General features: G+C 40.8%; 1 protein-coding gene across 3 annotated transcripts in view; it reads right to left on the reverse strand.

Moving 5' to 3' along the window:
- Nucleotides 1-764: 764 nt before the first annotated feature.
- The window catches only part of GABRB2 (gamma-aminobutyric acid type A receptor subunit beta2), a 270,258-nt gene continuing 248,312 nt past the window's right edge, over nucleotides 765-22,710 (reverse strand). For all 3 annotated transcript variants that reach the window (XM_065936454.1, XM_065936463.1, XM_065936446.1), the window contains one exon: nucleotides 765-1,112. In XM_065936454.1, the coding sequence (XP_065792526.1) occupies nucleotides 765-1,112 (348 nt within the window). The remainder of the gene's footprint in view (nucleotides 1,113-22,710) is intronic.

Raw genomic sequence — 22,710 nt, forward strand, 5'->3', positions numbered from 1 at the left:
TTAATTTCGTTACTACTGTTGTCTCTGAATTTTCCACTCTGTTCTGGGTTATTAACTCTTATTTTTAACTGCCTCAGAAATAGCATTTTAGAAAAATTTCTTTCGGCCACCAGGCATGATAATGTTTAGAAGTCTCCCCGTCTCTAAATGTCAAAATGGAAGACGTCAGCGTTGATTCCCAAGCTCAAGCAAACATGGCCTGGCCAAATTGGTTTCCTGAGTCTCTGTCTTGACTCTCCCTATCTTGTTTGAATTACACAGAATCTTCTAGTATCCGGGGGGAATTAACTTCCTGTGGCACCAGTATCACCTTAATAAGACAGGCAGAGGCCATCTTCAGTAAGCATGCTTGCATGGCATGGCAGATCACATGACAACCTTGAGAACAAAGATGGGGAGTATCTGGATATGACCACATCTTGGCGAGATGACTGATGACTCTATTGAGCCTTCTGGAATATCATCTAAATTATTCCCCTCCATATAGGCTGTGTACTAAGCAGAGAAGGTGGAACACAGACCCCGTCTTGCCAGCATGTGTACAAATCACTTGCATTTTAACTGGAAAACCCCAAGGACCTTAGCATTTTCATGACTTAGCAGAAGCAACCCAAATGGTATGAATTGGACCACAGGATAGGCCAGCAACTAAGGTATTTTAGCATCACTTTTGTCCTGGATTGATATGTTTTCCAAGTTCTATGTCAGGCTGTACAACTGGTTTGAGGAGGAATCTAGTCCTTGCTTCCCACGGAGGCTATGTTTTAGTTCACATAATAAAGCCAGTAGACGATGTTGAAGAAGGAGAAAACCACTGGGAAGAATATGCGGGACCACCGATCTATGGCATTCACATCAGTCAAGTCGGGAATGGTGATTTTCAGTTGGGAGGCGCGTCTCCGCAGGCGGCTTTTCTTCTGTGCCACGTGCCGTTCCAGGGCATTTCGACCAAAACTATGCCTGGGCAACCCGGCTTTCCGATACTGGATGCTGGAGGCGTCATAGGCCAGCATTGTGCTCCTTGGGTCTCCAAGTCCCATCACAGCCTCGGAGGTGGCCATTTCATTTTTTATCTCAAGAGTGCTCAGTAAGATGTTCTCATGGGGGTCCATCTGCAAGGGGGAAGAAACAAATGAGACTTTCAAAACAGGAAGCCTTTACTGATGAGTTTTACACAAGGCGCTATGATATGTAGTTTGGATATTCATGATTAAGAGAACTGGCTTTATGTCCACATGCTCTAAATTTGAACTATGGTTCTGCCGCTATAAACTCTGAGTTTCAGTTTCTTCATCTACTAAATGGTATAATAATCCACTCCATGAGGATGGCTGTGATGATGTAATGGTATAATTGATTGCTGCTAGCATGCATTGGAGAAGGAAATGGCAACCCACTCCAGTGTTCTTGCCTGGAGAATCCCAGGGACGGGGGAGCCTGGTGGGCTGCCGTCTATGGGGTCGCACAGAGTCGGACACGACTGAAGCGACTTAGCAGCAGCAGCAGCAGTACCATTTTCATGATTTCCACATAGAGCATGCAGAGAAATGGAAAGCATGACCTCCCCCTTTAAATAATTTACAGTCTTGACTAAAAATACCTAAGAAATTAAACTGAACTAGGGATGAAATAGTATTAGGGGATGAATTACTAAATTGTGCTCACAATAGAAACCTAATTACAGATGAATTCATGATAAAACCAGAACTAAAAGTAATAGATAACATATATTAAGCATTTGATATACACAGCAGAAACATTTTTATGTAACCTCATTTAACTGATGCTTCTTAACGCCCACAGGTACAAGGTGTCACCTTAAATTTTCAGTGTCAATATAAATAGGGTAAAGGAGCACTTTAACAACAAAATGCAGGAAACACATGACTTGCCAAAATGCAAGAGAATTCAAGACGACAAGGAACTTGAAAATAACAGTTGAACAGACTATGGGTGGTGTGGGTGGTCAAGGGGTGAGCGAGGTGACTTGCCAGGGAAGAGAAGTAGACAGGAATTAAGAGTTAGACACGAACTGTCTGTACTGAGCTGAATTCTGGGCCCAGGAAGTAGAATTAAGGGGGCTGTGCTGACAGGGTGACCCTTTTTTCTCTCGGATTATTTCTTCTTAGCAAGTCTAAAAGTAAAGGATGAATACTGAGATCATGATTCTCCAAAATTAAATGATTATGTAATGCTTTTTGTTCTGTTGAGACGGGAAAATGTGTGTGTCTTATTTTTAAGAGGCCTCCATTGCTACATATATAATAAAACCTAACCACAACAAGCTATTATTAATAATACAGTATATTTACTTTGGTAAATACTTGAAATGTATCTACTGCCAATATTTTTTCTAATGAATTTTTGTATATTTTATTTTGTTACAGTTTTATTGAGAATTAATTGATACATATCACTATATAATTTTAAGGTGCACAGCATGATAGTTCAATTTATATATATTATGAAATGACTACCACAATAGGTTAAGCTAACAACTATCTTTTCATATAAATATGATACAAAAAGAACAAGAAAAAACAAGGAAAGAAAATTGTGGTGAGAACTCGAGAAATAAATGCTAATTGAATGGAATTCATTTTATGACACTTACAACTCAATGTCTTCCTGCATCATCAATAAGATGATTTAATCTACAACACCACTGTGAAGATGGGAACTGCATGGGACTATACCTCTTGAGTCCCTTTCCTGCTCAAAGGCTTCCACCTCTATTTATATAGGTCTCTTGCTAGAGCAGCAGGCTCAGGCATCTGAGATATGGAAACATTTCCCACGGTACCCTGGACCACTTTTTTGACAGATGTCCCATTTTTATGCATGAGAAGGAAATTTAGTGAGCAGTACCTAGTAGCTTATTGTTGTTTAGTCCCTAAGTCCTGTCCAACTCTTTTATGGTGACCCCATGGACAGTAGCCCTCCAGGCTCCCCTATCTAATAGCTAAAGCTAAGTAATTTACATATTGACTTTTCCAATAGTCCAGTGGGATCAGCATGTATCTCAAGCTCAGAAAATAAGGCTAAGAGAGGTTAAGAAATTAACACAAATTCACTCAGTGAATAGGTGACAGAACAAGAACTGGAATCAGGTCTCTCTCACTATGCCATGCTAAGGAACAGAAACAGCCCCATCCCCCTATAGCCCTCTACACTCATAAAAGAAGACCTTCTCAGTGCAGGGGAGGGGCAGTTTACCTGGAGGCTTGCAAAATGTCCTTAATGAGGATGTAGATAAGCGTCTTGATTTAAATACATCACTAAAGACTAGAACTAATGTAAAGTCCTATTAACACTAACACTGTCAATTATATAAACATCTGTGATTTGAACCTTTAACAGCCCCACCACCAATGATTCTATTTAAGGAACCACCACTTCCCCTCTCTCAGTTACTGTGCTTCTGATGTGGCTGGAGTCAAGCAGAGCAATCCTGACAAAGTGATTGTTTCAGACACACGCCCATTTCAGAACCAATGGCATGTCATGAGCCTTCAGGTGGGCATACTAAAGACTCTCAAACATTTCCACTGGGTTTGTATTCAGAAGTATGTGGCCCTGAGTCTAATGAATTTGTTGAGATGCTCCAGCTGCAAGAGGTGATCCTAACTTGAAAACAAGCCAACACTGGGAGACACAGAGAATCCATGACCTGCTGAGAGTGTCTGTATCTGGTATGCCTGATTTGCTGATACTAAACAAGATAATACACCTCTCTCTCTCTCTCTCTCTCTCTTTTTTGTATAAGACAGCATGAGTTGGGTTTTCTATTGCTTAAGACCCAAATAATTGTAACTGAGGTATGATTCATCTTTATGCATCTCAACAACCCTATAATATAGGCAGGGCAGGAAAGATATTACTGATGTTACACCTGTAATAAGGATGTTTCACAACTCAAATTGAAATTAAGGAAATCTGTTACAGTAATACAATATTCAGTATGCAGAAGTGTTGGGTTTCAATCCTTCTGGCTAGGACCAAAAGCATCTAGGGGCTGCTGGGTTGGTGGCTGGCTGGTTAACTGGCTACATTTTTTCCCCCTTGTCTGTTTTCCTTCAAAGGATGTGAACTGTGTTAGCAGCAAAGGTCAAAGGTGAAGGTTTTTTATATGTGTTTCAACAGGCTTTTATATGTAACTCAAATGGTAAAGGGGGAAAGGCTTTTTAATTGATTTTGTTGAGGTTCTATTAGTAATCTATAGAGTTTATTTACTCTGGATGGCACTAGTGGTAAAGAACCCACCTGCCAATGCAGGGGACAGAGATGCAGGTTCGATCCCTGGGTCGGGAAGATCCCCTGGAGAAGGGCATGGCAACCCACTCCAGTATCCTTGCTGGAGAATCCCATGGACAGAAGAGCCTGGTGGGCTACAATCCATAGGGATGCAAAGAATTGGACATGACTGAAGTGACTTGATATGCACATTGTTTAAATAAAAGAAAAATAACTTTTAAATTATGCATGTGAAATTGTACAACTATTATCTTTCATTTTTTCTTTTTAAAATACTTATTTTTGGAAGGTGACTGCTGATTGAGGTTTTTTATGTTTTTTCTTTTTTTTTTTTTTGGTTTGTTTTTTTGAGAGACCTCCTTACTGCATTGCAGAATATGCTGTATTTCCATTTCACAGGGCAGGAAACTGAAGTTCAGGAAAATGAAGCGAGTTAATTAAAATCTTACTACTTGTAAGTAATAGTGTAATAATTCTTGTCTGTTGATGATTATCTCAATGCAATAAAATTCCATGCTGCCTCCAGCATCTCCCAAATCAATCAGGGAAGTCTGACTCAGGTGATGGTTTGGTGGGTTGGTATAGGCTATTTTAGTGGCTCCCAAACTTTAATGCACCTCAGAATTCCCTGGGAAGTCTTGTTAAAACACACATCTCTTGGCACCCCCTCCCAGAATTCCTCAGTTAGTAAGGATGGGATGAGGCTCAATAATTTGCATTTCTAAAAAGCTCCCAGGTGATGAGGTGATGCTGGTCTGGGGTTCACATTTGGAAAACTACTAGCGTGTTGGACTGCAGCAGAAGGACATGACCAAATAAAGTGGCAGCAGACACCTTGGGAAACAATGAAAAAGCTGAAGTTCTAACCATGGTCCTTACCACTGAGAGAACACATGACACTTCTGTTCATTATTCACTACGGACAGGCATTGTGTGACACAACTTCACACAGCTTTCAAGACCATCCCCAAGAAAAAGAAATGCAAAAAAGCAAAATGGCTGTCTGAGGAGGCCTTACAAATAGCTGTGAAAAGAAGAGAAGTGAAAGGCAAAGGAGAAAAGGAAAGATATACCCATTTGATTGCAAAGTTCCAAAGAATAGCAAGGAGAGATAAGAAAGCCTTCCTCAGCAATCAATGCAAAGAAATAGAGGAAAACAATAGAATGGGAAAGACTAGATATCTCTTCAAGAAAATGAGAGATAACAAGGGAACATTTCATGCAAAGACAGGCTCAATAAAGGACAGAAATGGTATGTACCTAACAGAAGCAGAAGATATTAAGAGGAAGTGGCAAGGATACACAGAAACACTGTATAAAAAAGATCTTCACGACCCAGAAATCATGATGGTGTGATCACTCAACAAGATCCAGACATCCTGGAATGTGAAGTCAAGTGAGCCTTAGGAAGCATCACTATGAACAAAGTTAGTGGAGGTGATGGAATTCCAGTTGGGCCATTTCAAATCCTGAAAGATGATGCTGTGAAAGTGCTGCACGCAATATGTCAGCAAATTTTGAAAACTCCATAGTGGCCACCGGACTGGAAAAGGTCAGTTTTCATTCCAATCCCAAAGAAAGGCAATCCCAAAGAATGTTCAAACTACTGCACAATTGCACTCATCTCATAGTCCCTTGGACTGCAAGGAGATCCAACCTAAAGGAGATCAGTCCTGGGTGTTCACTGGAAGGACTGATACTGAAGCTGAAACTCCAATACTTTGGCCACCTCATGCGAAGAGCTGACTCATTTGAAAAGACCCTGATGCTGGGAAAGATTGAGGGCAGGAGGAGAAGGGGACGACAGAGGATGAGATGGTTGGATGGCATCACCGACTCATTGGACATGAGTTTGGGTAGACTCCGGGAGTTGGTGATGGACAGGGAGCCTGGTGTGCTGGGGTTCATGGGGTTGCAGAGTCTGACACGACGGAGCGACTGAACTGAACTGAACCGAATGTGTCAGCTTTAAAAAAATTTTAATTTTTTATATGATTTTGAAAGGTTACTTTCCATTTACAGTTATCCCAATACATTAGCTATACTCCCTGTGTTGTATAGTACATTCTTGGGCCTGTCTCATATCTAGTACTTTGTACCTTCCACTCCCCGCCCCTATATCACCCCTCCTCCCCCCTTCCCACTGGTAACCACTTGTTTATTCCTTGTACCTGTGAGTCTGCTACTTTTTTGTTATATTCGCCAGTTAGTTCTATTTTTAAGATTTCACGTATAAGTGATATACAGTATTTGTGTTTCTCTGTCTGACATATCACTTGGCATAATGTCCTCCAAGTCCATACACATTGCTGCAAATGGCAAAATTTCATTCTTTCTTTTATGGCTGAGTAGTATTCAATTGTATATATACCACATCTTCTTTATCCATCCATCTGTTGATAATACTAAGGCTGTTTCCATATATTGGCTCTTGAAAATAATGCTGCTATGAACACTGGGGTGGCATCTATCTTTTTGAACTTATGGATATATATCCAAGAGTAGGCTGGCTGCATTATAATGATCTTGACAATAATGTAACAGGGAGTTATTATTAATAGTCTCATTTTAAAAGTAAGGAGATTGAGAATTAGGGCTAGTTAGTGATTTGTCTACAGTTGCAGTTAAAGTAGTACATTTAACATTTAATCTGTTTGTTCCAATGTTCCCGTTCCTACTGACAAAACTATACAGTTGCTAATCTTGACACTTTTCTTCAATTATAAGTTCAGTCTTAGAATCTGTATCAGGTTGTACTTAGGTAATGAGATTTTATAAAATGGAAGGAATAGCAACTGTCACATGAATTTAGCTAATCTTTTTTAAAAACGAATCTTCTCCCCATCTTCTCCAGCCTTGCCCAAATGATCGTCCTAATTGCCTTTCTCTTGAGCAGTGGAGACATGAGAGAAATCACTAAATCATCCCTTTTTTTAGTTAGAACATAAACAAAAGATAGTTCCTCTTTAACTTATCAGAAAGGCCATGGAACAATCTCTATTGCCCTGGAAAACATAACAAAATACTGGTTATCTGTTTTGTCTTGTAATTTTTACCGATTTAAACAGCCATGAGAATACTGCTGATGGTAATTAAAACAACGGAGAAAAGGAGATCAAAAATATATGAAGGAAAACAGAGGGGAGAGAGAGAGAGACTGATGAATAAATCGACATTTTATATAGATAAACTACATTTGCAAGAAGCTAGCTGCGGGTCTTGCTTTCATCCAAGGGTCTATACTACTTGCTTTCTAGAGTCAACTTTTAACTCACAAGTGTCCATTCCTGACACAAGGGGTTTGGGAGAGGCCCTATAAAGTACTCGAACACCAATAAAAAAAAAAAAGCAAACAAAACCTCTTCTGTTCCCCATTCATCAATCTGCTCTTGAAATTATGCTTTACTTGGAATTATGGTACTTCTCCATCAAGAATGAAATGCTGAGATTTTGGGAAACAGACTAATTTATTTGCACCAGCATTCTGGACTCTCCTATGAATGACCCCCCGTGAACGAGGGCCGTTTTCACATTGATCATTCAGCTGTTCTACTAGTTAGAGAGAGATGCACTTCTGTTTCAGACTGACCGATGCACGGATGGTTCTAACAATGGCAAATTCATGGTAAACACTTGGATTAGGAGGTTTTCTTTTCCTTCTTCCCATTCCCCATTCCAACATCTTTTTCCAAAAAGAAAAGAAACACATTTAGTTAATAGTTCCATTTTGCTTAAAAGATATTGCATTAAACAATGAAGAGAAGACCTTAATTTTTATAAAATAAGCTAGTTTCAGGACTGGTTTCAGGTTTGCTGCTTCCTTTCCTGGACCTTTTGTCAGTGATAGCTGTATCTTCTGGAGAGATGCCCTTATATTTATACGATGCATGTCTTATATAGACATGCAAACTGCAACCCTCAGTGATCCAATGGATCACATGTTTATCTTGAGAAGTACAATGGGGGTATTTTAGATCCTAGTTCAGCATTCATATCACTCAAAGAAGAGTGAGAAATTGGGAAAAAAAATCCAAGAAATCCTAACTCTGGTATTTTCAATTACTTTGACTAGTGTGTGGGTAGGAAACCTTGTTTTATCTTCCATGAATTGACACTGTGACTGAGTAACTTTAAATGCTAAAGTAATGAACTGTTAAGCCACCTGGGAATGTCCAAAGCACTCTTTCCAAAGGAAAAATGCTCTGAAACTACCTAACCTGCACTCAGCCTTCTAAGAGGTGAAAGCAAATTTACCCAACTAGAATATGAAATGGAGATTCCAAGAGGGCAAGCGAAGGCCAATATCTTTGACTTTTCAAATTCCTCTATTGAAGCAAAAAGAGAAACAGTAACCAGATACGGAGCTTAGAACTGGAATATAAATAATACGAGAACACTGCTGAAATACCAGGTAGTTTCAGAAGGATGATCTTTAAAAAGATTTTTTTTGAACTTTTTATTTTGTATTGGGGTATAGATGAATAACAACATTTTGATCGTTTCAAGTGAATGCGAAGGGACTCAGTCATACATATACATATATCTAGTCTCTCCAAACTGCCCCTTCCATCCAGGCTGTCACATAACACTGAGCAGAGTTCAACGTGTTATACCATAAGTCTCTGCTGGTTATCCATTTTAGGTTACCCATTTTAAATATAGCAGTCTGTATGTGAAGGATGATCATTTTTAATGAAAGCTAGTAGAAAAATAAAAGGGCTGAGATTCTTTTTATTGTCTTTTTTCCTTTGAAGATGCTACTGTATTTGAAATCTCACAACCATACCATGAGAAGTTTGTATTAGGAGCATTTTGTAAACCTTTCCCACCAAAATTCTGAAGTTCGTGGGTAGTTAAGTGGTAAAACAACCATTCAAATTTATGTTTGTAGACTCAAACCTTGCTTTTCCTACTAAATATTTTCACTACATGGTAAAATACTTATAAAGTGATCGCTGGTGGCACTAAGATATGAGCAACTTAGCTGTTGTTTTGAGTTTCAGTATTTAAATTCTCATGGGTAGATCATGGGAGCACCCATCTTGAGGATTACTTAGCAGACTGATACTTTGTTAAGGAATCACATTAACACATTTCTTCTTTATGGATCAGTCACTTGGTTGACTTTTTATAGTTGTCATAAGGTGGAAAGATTCTGCCTCAGTCACAAATCAAAATAATCCATCTGGGCAAGTGGATAAACCAAGTGAGCATGGTAAGGTTTTGAGTGGTTGCTTCAGGTGATAGTGAAGCTTTTAGAAGTAGAGCTAGACCTTGGGAGCAGAAAGAGAAGAGTAAGACTCTTCTCTCCAAAGGACCCCAGAAGAGAAACCTTTTATAAAAGGTTATGACTTCTATAAAAAGTTATGACTAATACAAGGTCAGCTGTAAAAAGACACTCAACAAGCCTGGGCTGTCCAGCGGACTAAGGCTCCCCCTCTTTCTAATCCCCTTATGTGGGTCCCTGCCCCTTTCAACCCTCCCAGCAGAGTTAGAACAAGCTGGTTCTAATCCTGGCTTACCCTAGGCCTCTGTGCTCTTCCAGAAAATCTAGGTGGATTTAGGGATGTCCTTGCTAATTTCTTCCACCTGGGTCAATCCTCTTGCTACAATCTCCCTGAACCCTTGTTTCCCCCATGATGGCAAGCATGGGCATGCTGCTTATGTGTCCCTAATGCTGACCACTACAGTCGATACAAAACAAGTACTTAAAATAAAACTTGCTGAATTGAATTACTGAGAGGGTTAGACTAAGCCCAGGATCACACATTCAAATCCGCTAGGGAAGTCATATCAAAGCATGAAGTAGTTGTAATGGAGAATGGGAAGAAGTTGGCCCTAGTATAGTTAACTAGACTATAAAAACACAGGCTTGCCTGAAGGACATTTAATTTCAAAATTTTAAAGATTATTTCAGGGGTCAAATCACATCTAAGGGTTCAGTCCACAAGCTGCTGCATTAAATTCCTTACAGATTTAATGTATTAAAAAATTGCCTTTCAGTTCCATTTAATCTATAATTACCAATTGCTTTAAAAACAAAAACAAAAAACATGTGGCATAAAATAGGACTAATAAGGAAAATTCACCTAGAAAAAAGTCTGAGTCAGAGCACCCTTGTAAACTGTGCTCTTGATATCGGGCTAGTGTTCCTTTCCTAACCATGTGAGGTCTTGTTGTGGCAAATTCTGCAGTATTTCTTTGTGCAGGAACTAAAGTAGCCTTCTTAATTTCTGTAGTTTAATCTCTTCCATTCTTTTTATCCTCACAGAATCAAATTAATTTCTCTTGAAAAATCATTACTTTCCAGTTATGTGTTAATCTGTGTTGAATTCACTGGAAAAGAATTATGGGCAGGAGGACAAGGGGGCGACAGGTTGGATGGCATCACGGACTCAATGGATATGAGTTTCCACAAACTCCGGGAGACAGTGAAGGACAAGGGAAGCCTGGAGTCCTGCAGTCCATGGGGTGGCAAAGAGTCAGACACAACTGAGCGACTGAACATCAACATCAAGAATGATATGTAATTCACAGATTTTTTAAAATAATGGAGACAGGAGGATGAATGCTAAATTTGGGGGAAATGAGAGTGCATTTGTCTGTTTTTTTGTTTGTTTGTTTGTTTTTAAAGCATCTGCTGGGGAGGCCACTTTATTATTATTGCTATTATTTGTTGTGCCACGAGGCTTGCAGGATTTTAGTTCTCCAACTAAGGACTGAATCTAGGCCCATGGCAGTGAAAGCCCCAAGTCTTAACCACTGGATCATCTGGGATTCCTGACAGTACATTTGAATTGCTACATTTAATAATAATAAAACATAATAAAATATATGATGAACTGAATACTTTTTTAGAAGGTTGGTAGAATTCTTTCTGGGTTCTACTTCTTAACTTAACCAAGTATAAGCTTCTACTTTTAAATAAAGTTGAAAGCCAGGAGTCATTGTAATTGTATGGAAAAAAAATCAAAAGATTGGGGTCATATAGAAATCCCCAGAAGGAGGAAAAAGTGAAGGAAACTATATTAACAATCTATCCTTTTAATGGACCTTCCTTTCTTCCAAAGGAGGGTCTCACTTTAAATTGTCACAGATCCTCAGGCTCTGTGGAATGGGGCCAGGTTTGACAATGAACTCACTTTAAGTTCAAAGTCCTCTTTTCACACATTTCGAAGGTAGACGTGAGAATCTGCATACTTAATTCTGATAACTTGAAGAAGTTTTAACACCCCGGAGCTTATATCCTGAGAGGCAAAGGCTCATTCTAGTTCAATTTTCATCTGAATTATTGACTCAAGTCCCAAGCTGGAGAAAGACGATTGATCTAATCTTTTCATTAGCTGGTTCATACAACTCAAAGCATTATGTATGATGACTTGTTAGAGATTTTTATACATACCACGTAACTGGTAATTCACAATTTCCAATACATTTTAAAGTAATACCACAGAGGACATTTGGTTTCTTTCCACAAGGCTGGAAACATCACAGTCAAGTGTTTATAAGGCACAGGCATAGAGGGAGGGGAATTAGGGGTAAACTTTAGCAGAAGAGGAGGAAAATTTTCCCCTGAGGCTTTACACACACACATCACTGAGAGGAAAAAGGGGTGTATTTTCCAGACACACACCCCTCCTCTTCATAATATTCTAAAACTCAGGACAGTGAGTAATAAATGTAGTAGATGATCAGGTCAAGTTTCAAGACTTAAGGGCAGGTTGTGAAAGTGTTACTCAGTTTGACTCTCTGTGGCTCCATGAACTGTAGCCCCCCAGGCTCCTCTGTCCACAGCATTTCCTAAGCAAGGATATTGGAGTGGGTTGCCATGCCCTTCTCAGGGACTCTTCCAAAAGGATTGAACCTGGGTCTCCTGCATTGCAGGCAGATTTTTCACCATCTGAGCCACCATGACTGACTTAAAGGTTGTAATCCAAATCATCCCAGGTCATTGGGAGACTCATGCCTTCCTCTTGGCCCTAGGTTTTGAAACTGATGCCAAGCTTGTCCCATTAGCTAATGAGGATAGGTTTGAACATACAAAATCTCCCATTGTCTCCATTCTGTCAGAGAGGAATTATAATCTGCTTCTAGCTTTCAGCTAAAAAGCAAAGAAGTCAGGGTTTGGTTTCTGTCCTCTTTAAACAAGGAGCCAAAGTTTTAATGCATCTAAAAGCCTGAAAGCTCCTTTCCCCTGGAAGCTATTGACTCAAAAAGAGAATCATACTACACACTTCAAAACCCCATCCGTGGTATAATCAGTTCCACTCACATATATCAGAGACACCCCTTCCACAGTGTCTTACCCACTGCCTCTTATTGTTTGTTATTTAATTTGGCTAAGAAGAGAAAGCTGACCTAATGCAGACCATATGGGCTGGATTCCCGTGACTATAACAAAAGGGCAACAGAAAGAAGCAGTGTGTACAACTCTACAGAGATGCGGGAACACAGCCAGTGACCTTTGCTTCCGCGGATTTAGAATTACTTTCGGCTATTGAATGGCAGGGGGCAAGGGGGTGGTGCTGAAATGGATCTCTTGAATAAAGACAGGCTGATGGCGAGGGTGCACGGATTCACACTGATTACTAAATCCTGTGAAGGGGAGTTTAGACACATGTTTACTCATAACCAGCAATGGATTTAGTAGATGCATTTTAAAAGAATGCACTAGAAAAAAAAAAACAATGCACTGGTGAAAAGTAACTCAATAGTAATTTAAATAACTAATACAATGATGATGACATAAAGTAAATACTTATAAGCAAGCATCCACTACATATAACAAAGGCGAAATAAATGATGCTAAGAGTTATCATTATAGATTACAGAACAAATGCCTTTCAATGAATAAGGAAAAGGCAAATATCTACTTAAAACAAAAGTATTTATAAGCACCGATTTCTCACTAGAACATTATGATACCGAATACTATATAGCTGTTTGAACAGGACCAAAGGATTTCTAATATTTGCTTCAAAAGGAGTTGTCGCTGTTGTTCAGTTGCTAAGCTGCGTCCGACTCTTTGCAACCTCATGGGCTGCAGCACGCCAGGCTTCCCTGTCCTTCACCACCTCCTGGAGCCTGCTCAAACTCATGTCCACTGAGTAGGTGATGCCATCCAACCATCTCATCCTTTGTCGCCCCTTTCTCCTCCTCATTGGGAATTCCTATTCATCCTTCCTCACACTTATGTATCTTGCAGACCTCAGTTCAAATGTTCCTTCCATCAGGGAGTCTTCTTTGATCAAACCTCAGTCTGTCAGGTCCTCTGACATATGGTCTCACAGCAACATAGACACTTTCCTCACTGTCCTTATTTACATTTATTTTTATTTATTTATTTTTTTAAGTAAGTCCAAAATTCTTTAATGTCATTTAACAGTAAATGATGATTGTGTCCTAAATTTTACATTTATAATTATACATTATTTCTCTAGATACTTGTTTAAGGTGCATCCTTTTAAGATGTGGTCTCTGTGAAGCCAGGAACATGTCTGGTAGGGATTCAGGAAGTATCTGTTGAATTAGCAGATAACCCCATTAGGCAGGATTGAGTGTATCTTCAGGGCTTTCCTGATGGTGCAGTGATAAAGAATCCACCTGCCAATGCAGGAGATGCAGGAGACACAGATTCAATCCCTGTGGCGGGAAGATCCCTGGGAAGCAGGCATGGTAACCCACTCCAGTATTCCTGCTCGGTGAATCCCATGGACAAGGCGCCTGGAGGTCTATGGTCCATGGGGCCACAGAGAATCAGATGTGTCTGAGCAAGCAGGCACAGACACAGCGCTCTCCGAGCACCCTACACGGGTGAGGGCACCTTCTGCTCCCCCCGTCATCTGAGGTGGGTGCTCTGACGAATGCTCCCTTCAGAGGTGTGCAAGCTCAGGTTACTGTCAGTCGCTCCTGAAAGAATCCCAACAGGTAATAAGGGACTGGGATTTGAACCAAGTGTGAGTTAATCCACTTGAGACAGATGGTACACTGGGACCCATGATATGTCCCCCCGAAAGAGTGAAATTCCCTCTGTTTTGAGCCATTCAGGAAACATGGACACGCGCTGCGGAGGTGAAGGAGCAGTGAGAGAAGAGGCCTGTGGCATGGCGGGCCAGAGAGGGCGGCCTGAGGACAGAGAGGAGGCGGAGGAAGGAAGCCGCCCGCGCCTCCGGGAGGGTGGGGTCAGAGGGGCCGCCGCCGCCCAGGCCCGAGGAAAGGACGCGGGAAAGCGGACAGAGGCCTCTAGGTCCACAAAACGCTCCATCCGTGGGTACCCAGTTATCTGCCGGGTCTTATCTTTTCTTATCTTTCTTTATCTTATCTCTTTTCTCTCTGGACTGTCCCTCCTCACTTTGTGTGGCTGCATTGTAGGTGGAGCCACGAAAATAAACTGCTACAAATACCCAAACTCTTTAATTCCAGACTGTAGGAATTCTCCACAGAGGAGCCTGCTGGGCCACAGTCCATGCGGTCACAAAGACTTGGACACAACTGAGTGCACGCATACACACGCGCGCACACACACACACACACACACACACACACACAGAGGAACTCTCAGGGCACACCTGTAAGCATTCACTTTTATTTGGGCTGAGGTGACAGGGACTCTGAAACCAGGCTGCTTGGGTTAAAAGCAGACTGGGTTAAAGGCAAGGTCACAAAATTGCTAATTGGCTATACCCTAGTACAAAATGGGCTTCCCTGATAGTTGGTAAAGAATTCACCTGCAATGCAGGAGACTCTGGTTCGGTTCCTGGGTTGGGAAGATCAGTGGAGATAGGATAGGCTAACCCACTCAAATATTCTTGGGCTTTCTGCGTGGCTCAGCTGGTAAAGAATCCTCCTGCAATGTGGGAGACCTGGGTTTAATCCTTGGGCTGGGAAGATCCCCTGGAGAAAGGAATGGCTACCCACTCCAGTATTCTGACCTGGAGAATTCCATGGACTGTATAGTCCATGGGGTTGCAAAGAGTCAGACACAACAGAGCGACTTTCACTTCACTTCACTTCAATGCAAAACAAAAAGCTTTTTAAAAAATTAGAACAACAAATGGAAACAATAAAGCTTTTTGCAGCATAAAAAAAAATTAGAACAACAAGAAAAAAAAGGGGATAACATTATCTTCCTTATTGGGAGGTTGTAAGGATTGCGAAGGGTTGACTCATTGGAAAAGACTGATGCTGGGAGGGATTGCGGGCAGGAGGAGAAGGGGACAACAGAGGATGAGATGACTGGATGGCATCACCAACTCGATGGACATGGGTTTGAGTAAACTCCGGGAGTTGGTGGTGGACAGGGAGGCCTGGCGTGCTGCGATTCATGGGGTCGCAAAGAGTCGGACACGACTTAGCGACTGAACTGAAGGATGGATGGTTTCCCAGGTGGCGCTATTGGTAAAGAATCTGCTTGCCAATGCAGGAGACAGAGAGATGCAGATTTGATCCCTGGGTTGGGAAGATTCCTTGGAGAAGGAAATGGCAACCCACTCCAGTGTTCTTGCCTGGAGAATCCCACGGACAGAGGAGAGAATCCACAGGGTTGCAAAGAGTAAGACATCACTCGAGCGACGTAGCATGCATGCACACACATGAGGACGAAATGAGATAAAAGCACCTAAAACAATGCCCTATTTGAAAAACTCAAGGGATAGTACCTTTAATTATAATAAAAGTAAGCAGGGGAAGGAACTGAACTTCTGCTTTATCCTGACCAGGAGAAGCCCCTGCGACACTAAACCAGCAGCGTCAAGCCAGTTCCCAACTTAAACAGCCCTGGAAGTGGTGAGAGAGGGTGACATGCAGCATTCGCGTCATCACTCTTTACGGCACACATGAATGCATTGGTACAGTTGTGCTTCTCTTTGCAACAGCCTGTTGACGGAATCTTCTAGTTTCAGTCTCCCAGCAAAGTATCTATCAAGTTGAGACCTCACTATTCACAGGTCTGAGAAAAGAAAGTGCAAATAATATTTCTCCCCAATGCTTAGTGTGGAGACCTTGTTTGGTTCCTTGTCCTTATAGCGGGCAGAGGCAAGAGGTAACTCAAACATTCCATTTTGTTATTTGCCAACAGGATCAGTCAAAGGTGGGGAAGGGAGATCGTGCACCCATCAGCACAACTAAGTTTTCAGATTTATTTACAGCTTCATCAATTTATGGGAAATAAGTCTCTTTTTCTCCAAGTTAAATGCATCTACAAAGAGAGTTTCATTATAATGATAGTGAGAATATGAAAGTACATTTTGAAGATCATCTTTGTACACAGCATTTTAAATTGCAGTGTAGATAAGAACATCTACATAATTAAATCTTGAAGACAAGGGTTTTTGAATCAGCTTTCAATTCCAGCTTCTCTATTAATTAGCTGTGTGACCTAGGGCAATCTCCACAGCTCAGCTGAGCCTCAATGCCCTCATCTTTAAAATGTAGCCATCAACTCATCTTTGAAATGAAGTTACACCCTGTGGTTTGTTTAAAGACTGTGGTAAGATATTTAAGGAGTTGACCATCACAACCGGCACACAATTGGGTATGTAACAAAAGGTCACCACTGCTATGGTATTTATAACTTTAAAATTCCACAAGTGGGAGAGGAGACGTCAATTCACTGAATTGTGTAGGCAGGTAAAGCGAATTCTTTATATTTTCTCATTAACCCCTCGCGGTGGATGTTGTAGTTGAAGCTACCCTACCCTTTTAACAGAGAGTAGAGACTGTTTTCCTGTTTGAGATGTGGGCCTGACTGCCAAACCAGTCTTGGTATTTTCCCTCCCATTGCAAGGCACTGCTACAGGGATGGGAGGTCTAAGTCAACTGAGCTATTGTAAAAAAAAAAAATGAAAGGTTTGTTGGAAACTTCATATTTTAAAACATCCCCAGCTCCCCTTCTAGATATGAATGAAAAAACTAGGGGCCTTGCTGTTCCTGGCAGCCCAGAACAAGAAGATATCCTTGACAAGATTTGGGCTGGCTGTATTGATCTCTTTCTCCCTCTTTCTCTGTCTGTCTCTCTTTCTCCCTTCCTTTTTCACTCTTTCTCTTCTCCATGCTTCTATGCATGCTTTGCACAAACTGGATATATTAAAGCGAGCAGAAAGTCAAAAAGGCCTCATTAATAAAATTCAAATAGTAATTTTTAATCATTGTAAATAAAACTGCCTAGGACAATGGTAAGTGCATATATTTCATATGTGTGTGTACATATATATATATATATATTTACATTTCCAAATTCAATAGCCTATGAGAAAAGTTTTATTATTATCCTATAGCAATTTAATAAAAATGCCCTCAACTTATCTGTCACTTATGTTTTGTCAAACGGGTTTCTTTTCTGTTATCTCATTGCCATCTACAATACCAGAATAAAACTAGAAAGATGAGGCAAGGACTTCCTCATCTCATGGATAACAAATTCAAGGCACAGAGAAATTCTCTCAAAGTTGCAAAACTTTTCAGAAGTTAAGCCAGGCTTAACTAGCCAGCTTCTTGTCCTGGTTTCTTTTCTCCATATTGGACTCTGTGGCTTATTCTGCCAACTATAGAACTGAGGAAAGATATTTTAAAACAGCTTCACATGTAATCTGTGATTAAAATGTGCAGCTCAGAGAGAGAAATCTAGGATACATTTAAGTTATCCCATCTCTACCACTAACTGCTAATATGACCCTGAGCAAGTCACTGACATTTCTGGGTTTCAGTTTCTACATATAAAAATGAGCCATCACAAAAATGTAACTTTGTAGGGTGATGGATATTAACTGGACTTGCTATGGTGATCATTTTTGCAATAAGTACAAATAGCAAACCATGACATTGTACACTGAAAAGTAATACAATGTTATACCAAACATACCTCAATTAAAAAACAAATTAACAAAAACTCAGAAATTTAAAAATGTTGTAAAAATGCAACTACAAGTAAAAAGAAGTGCTAATAAAAACAAAAACAAAAACACCAGAGACCTTTTTTGAGGTGAAGTTTCTTCTGAAGCCTTTGATAGCTTGGAGAATTGACCAGTTGGTCCCAGAGTCAACTATGGAATCCTTAGTCTAGTTCTCAAGACAGCAATCATTAGTTGTTCAAGTCTGATATTCAAGGTGTAACTCATTTATCTTCCCTGGGTGAGGTTCCTGATTTTAAGTATGGTCCAGAGATCAGCAGGTTTGGCATCAGCAGGACTCAGTTAGAAATGTAGAATCTGAAGCTTCACCTAGATGTACTAAATAAGAATCTGCCCTTTAACCAGAAGTGTGCATGCATGCACACTCAGTCACTTAGTTGTGTCTGACTCTTTGAGACCCTATGGACTATAGCCTACCAGGTTCCTCTGTTCATGGGATTCTCCAGGCCAGAATACTGGACTGATTTGTCAATCTGTCCTCCAGGGGATCTTCCCAACCCAGGAGTTGAACCAGCCATCTCTTAGGTCTCCTGCATTGTCAGGCGTGTTCTTTATCACTAGTGCCAGCTTATGCACACTTGAGAAGCACTAGGTTAGATCATCTCTTAAAGTTCTAAATGTCAAAAACTAAAAAGGCAATTTTTCCATGAAGCTTGGATGGTTCTCCAAATGTGTTAAAGGATGTTTCCATCCTCTATATAGTAAAGGGGTGCAGGAGATAATTAGTAATGATTTTTGAGCTCCCCTTTAAGAATGTCCAATGAGCCACAACCAAGGAACCAACTAAACTCTCAGGGGAAGACTTAAATGGAGATAAACCATGACATTCATCTCAGCCAGACATCCCTCATACAGCTGTGGTCTGAAGGCTTCTGTGCATTTAGCCAGTTACGTGGTGAATTAGCCCAGTGAGAACTGACCAGTGCACCAGCCACGCTCACAACCCAATTCTTGTTAGAAGAATTGCTCTTAATATGACACCACCTTGTCAGACATCTCTGTTTCATTTTAACACCTGATGACCCTCAGCTCTGAGATCTGCAGATGAGGATAAACAATGAAAGTGACTGAACTTCACAAAACATCGGCTGCAGGTTAAATTGAGAAATGAAGAAAATTATAAGTTTGGAAAAACAGGGAGGAACCCCAAGCTCAGCTATCAATTTGGGATGCTTGGATAAAGAATAAAACCTTAGCTGGACTTGAAGTCACATATTGAAAACCTTCAAAAACAAAACAAACAAAAAGACACGGGTTCAAATCCTAAATTTGCACTTATGAGTTGTGCGTCTGAGTATGTTACCTCTCTCTGGGCCTCACCTTTTGTCTAAAGTAGAATTTTAAAGGATTACGAGGACCTAGTATATTAGGAGGCTTCAAACTTTCATGAGCATCAGAATCATCTGGGAATCTGGCTACAATTTAAATTCTTGGAAGTGTTAGTCGCTCAGTCGTGTCCAACTCTTTGCAACCCCATAGACAGTAGTCCTCCAGGCTTCTCTGTACATGGAGTTCTCCAGGCAAGAATACTGGAGTGGGTTGCCATTCCTTTCTCCAGGGGATCTTTCCGACCCTGGGCCTCCCACATTGCAGGCAGATTCTTTACCATTTGAGCCACCATATGAGCTGTGTGACTGAATATGTTACCTCTTTCTAGGCCTCCACTTTCATCTTTAGTAGGATTTTAGAGAATTAAACAGCACCTAGTATATCAACTGGAGAAGGCAATGGCACCCCACTCCAGTACTCTTGCCTGGAAAATCCCATGGACGGAGGAGCCTGGTAGGCTGCAGTCCATGAGGCTGCTAAGAGTCGGACATAACTGAGTGACTTCACTTTCACTTTTCACTTTCATGCATTGGAGAAGGAAATGGCAACCTGCTCCAGTGTTCTTGCCTGGAGAATCCCAGGAACAGAGGAGCCTGGTAGGCTGCCATCTATGGGGTCACACAGAGTTGGACACAACTGAAGTGACATACCAGTATATCAGCAAGCTTCAAATGTTATGAGCATCAGAATCGTCTGGGCAGCTGGCTACACTTTAAATTCTCAGACTGCCAGAATTGCTGATTTAGCAATTCCAGTGATGGGGCTGAGGCTCAGCACTATTAGAGTATTAGTGATTCCAATATTGTGTTCAATGGATAAATCCCTATAAAATGCTGCTATGGGGCAGGGGATGGTCAGGGATAATTGAAGTGGAGCACCTGTGAGCTCTTGGCAAATAAAAACTTTGAGAAGACATTAGTAGTAGTTTAGATGGGGGAATATCTTGCTCCAGGTTACACAGTAGCTAGAGGAGGTAAAAAACTTTTTCCCATGGACCAAAATGATTTCCTGCTTATCAATTTTTCTGAGAGCTTAGTGGGAACAATGTGAGGGACTGAGTAAGGTCGTAGGTCAAACTATCACTATTGTCAAATCAAGGAATGAAAAGCAGCGCTGTGCAATGGGCAGGTAATGCTCAAGAACTGGGGTCTCTGTTAGTAAATTGCTGTGTGTCCTTGGACTTGTCACTCCTCCTCTCTGGGTATCAGTTTTGTCATTTATAAAATAAGAGGATCCTTCAATATTGTTTCAAGGGTTCAACTATTCTTATTATACCATAGCTGTAGAGCCTGTCTGGGAGGAACTGCTCCTTGCTCCTTTTGAGACGGAATGCACCTTTCACTCTGTGAAGTTTCTCCTGAACAGGCATCAGAACGTGACACCTCTCTCCTCTGAAATTTAGTAGGATGTGTCATCTATGCCATGTTCTATTCATTCTGAAACTACCTTGTACAATTTGGAGGAATATTATACAAGCAGTAGACTCTCCCAGCAGACCAAGAGAGAATGGTGCTTGTGAGCCCTTTTATGGCCCAAATCACATCACAGTTACTGCTGTCTAACACTGACTCTACCCAGTCAAGCACTTTCCATGTGCTTCCACAATCCTTAAAACCATCTTTTGAGGGTAGAACTGACATCTCCAATTTACAGTTGAGGAAACTGAGGCTCAGACTGCTTTCCCTTACTCACAGAGCTAGTAAGTGACAGTTCTGGGGCTTGAACTCAGAACTGTCTCAAATCCAAAATCAAGTATAAGTGACTAAGCTGTGTCTGCCCATGCTCTTCACCATCAGGCTACCCTCCAGGAGCAGTACCTGGCGAAGTACTTGCTAAATGATCATTTGTGATGTTCTTTCCAAATCTGTGTTACTTATGAGAAACTGAATGCTATTTTGCAGCTGTCTACAATGACAGGAGCAGAATGTAGCTGAAAGCCATGGCTCTGACTTCGGGGGACCAACATTTGAAAGTGCTGAACCGAAAACAATCCTGTGGTCCTGGGCTGAGGATGGGCCAGGGAAATTTGCAATGCTCCAAAGCAGTATTCACTGTTGAGGATTTCTTACTTCAATGCACTCTCAGGGGTTAGCAGGCTTGGCCTCCATAACTCAGAGGTGCTTCCCTCCCTGTAGGGAGTCAAGGCAAGCATCCTGTGACTCACTGGAGAAAGCCAGCTATGGTGCCCTTGAAGCCAGTCCAGTTCCCAGACACTTTCTGCAGCAGAAGCTAGCGGAAATGTTGAGAGGCAAAAAGACAGCTTGTTTATTGCTGGGAGTTTTCTTTCTTTCTTTTTTTTTTTTTTGCTGGGAGTTTTCAAAATGATGTCAGGGTCCATTTTGGTTATGTCTCCCCAGGTGCTCTTTGCCAAAATTAAACAAGCATCAAGCAATCCTGCAAAACTCTTCTCAGAAGAGGCTATAAAATATTCCCAATTTCTTCAGGAACACAGGGCTGCTGGAGGTACAGCAGTTTTTTTTCCTAACAAATTAATTTAATATTAATAGAGATATGGTTAATAAAAATTTAATGCCAGTGCTTGATTCCCCAAGCTTTCCATGGAACACTCAGTTTTCTTTCTCTTTCTCAACAGCTCATAATCTTTCCAAAGTTTTCTCAGTAATAGTTGTATTCATGATGCTAGGATTGCTAGTTTATTTCCTAGAATCTGAGATTTCTATCAACTGAACATTTATTGATGGGTATTTATAAATCAGAAAAGAAATTAAATACTTATAGTACCATACCAACTTGAGGGTGCTTTAATAAGTGAATCTGCTTTAAAAACTTAAAACTAGTGCATGCTGCTCTGGAAAGACTTTTAATAACACACTGCAAAGTGGGCTTGATTTCCAGCACTGATATAACAAGGTAACCTAACAGTGTCCTATTTCAAATTCTAGAATGGAACAGAGAACTCAAAGAGCTAAAGTATTACTGTGCACTGTGAAAAGTTACAGAGTGTTAAAAATGAATTTTTATGCTATTGATTTAAGTCTTGGTTAATGGAGACCTGGGCATTCTGATAGAGTAAATATTTTCCAAAATTTAATTCCTTGGGAATGATTCTTACTCTAGGAAAATGTCTAATTGAGGGGAAATAAATCATAGTAAGTGTCTGCATCCTTGCAGGACAGGAGATGATCAGGTTCACGGAGTCAGAGGGAATTCACAGGGAAACTCACCTTGCAGTAACAAAGAACATGACAGGAAGACTCAA

This window comes from Muntiacus reevesi, chromosome 1, assembly GCF_963930625.1.
Source record: "Muntiacus reevesi chromosome 1, mMunRee1.1, whole genome shotgun sequence".
In the NCBI taxonomy this organism is placed as follows: domain Eukaryota; kingdom Metazoa; phylum Chordata; class Mammalia; order Artiodactyla; family Cervidae; genus Muntiacus; species Muntiacus reevesi.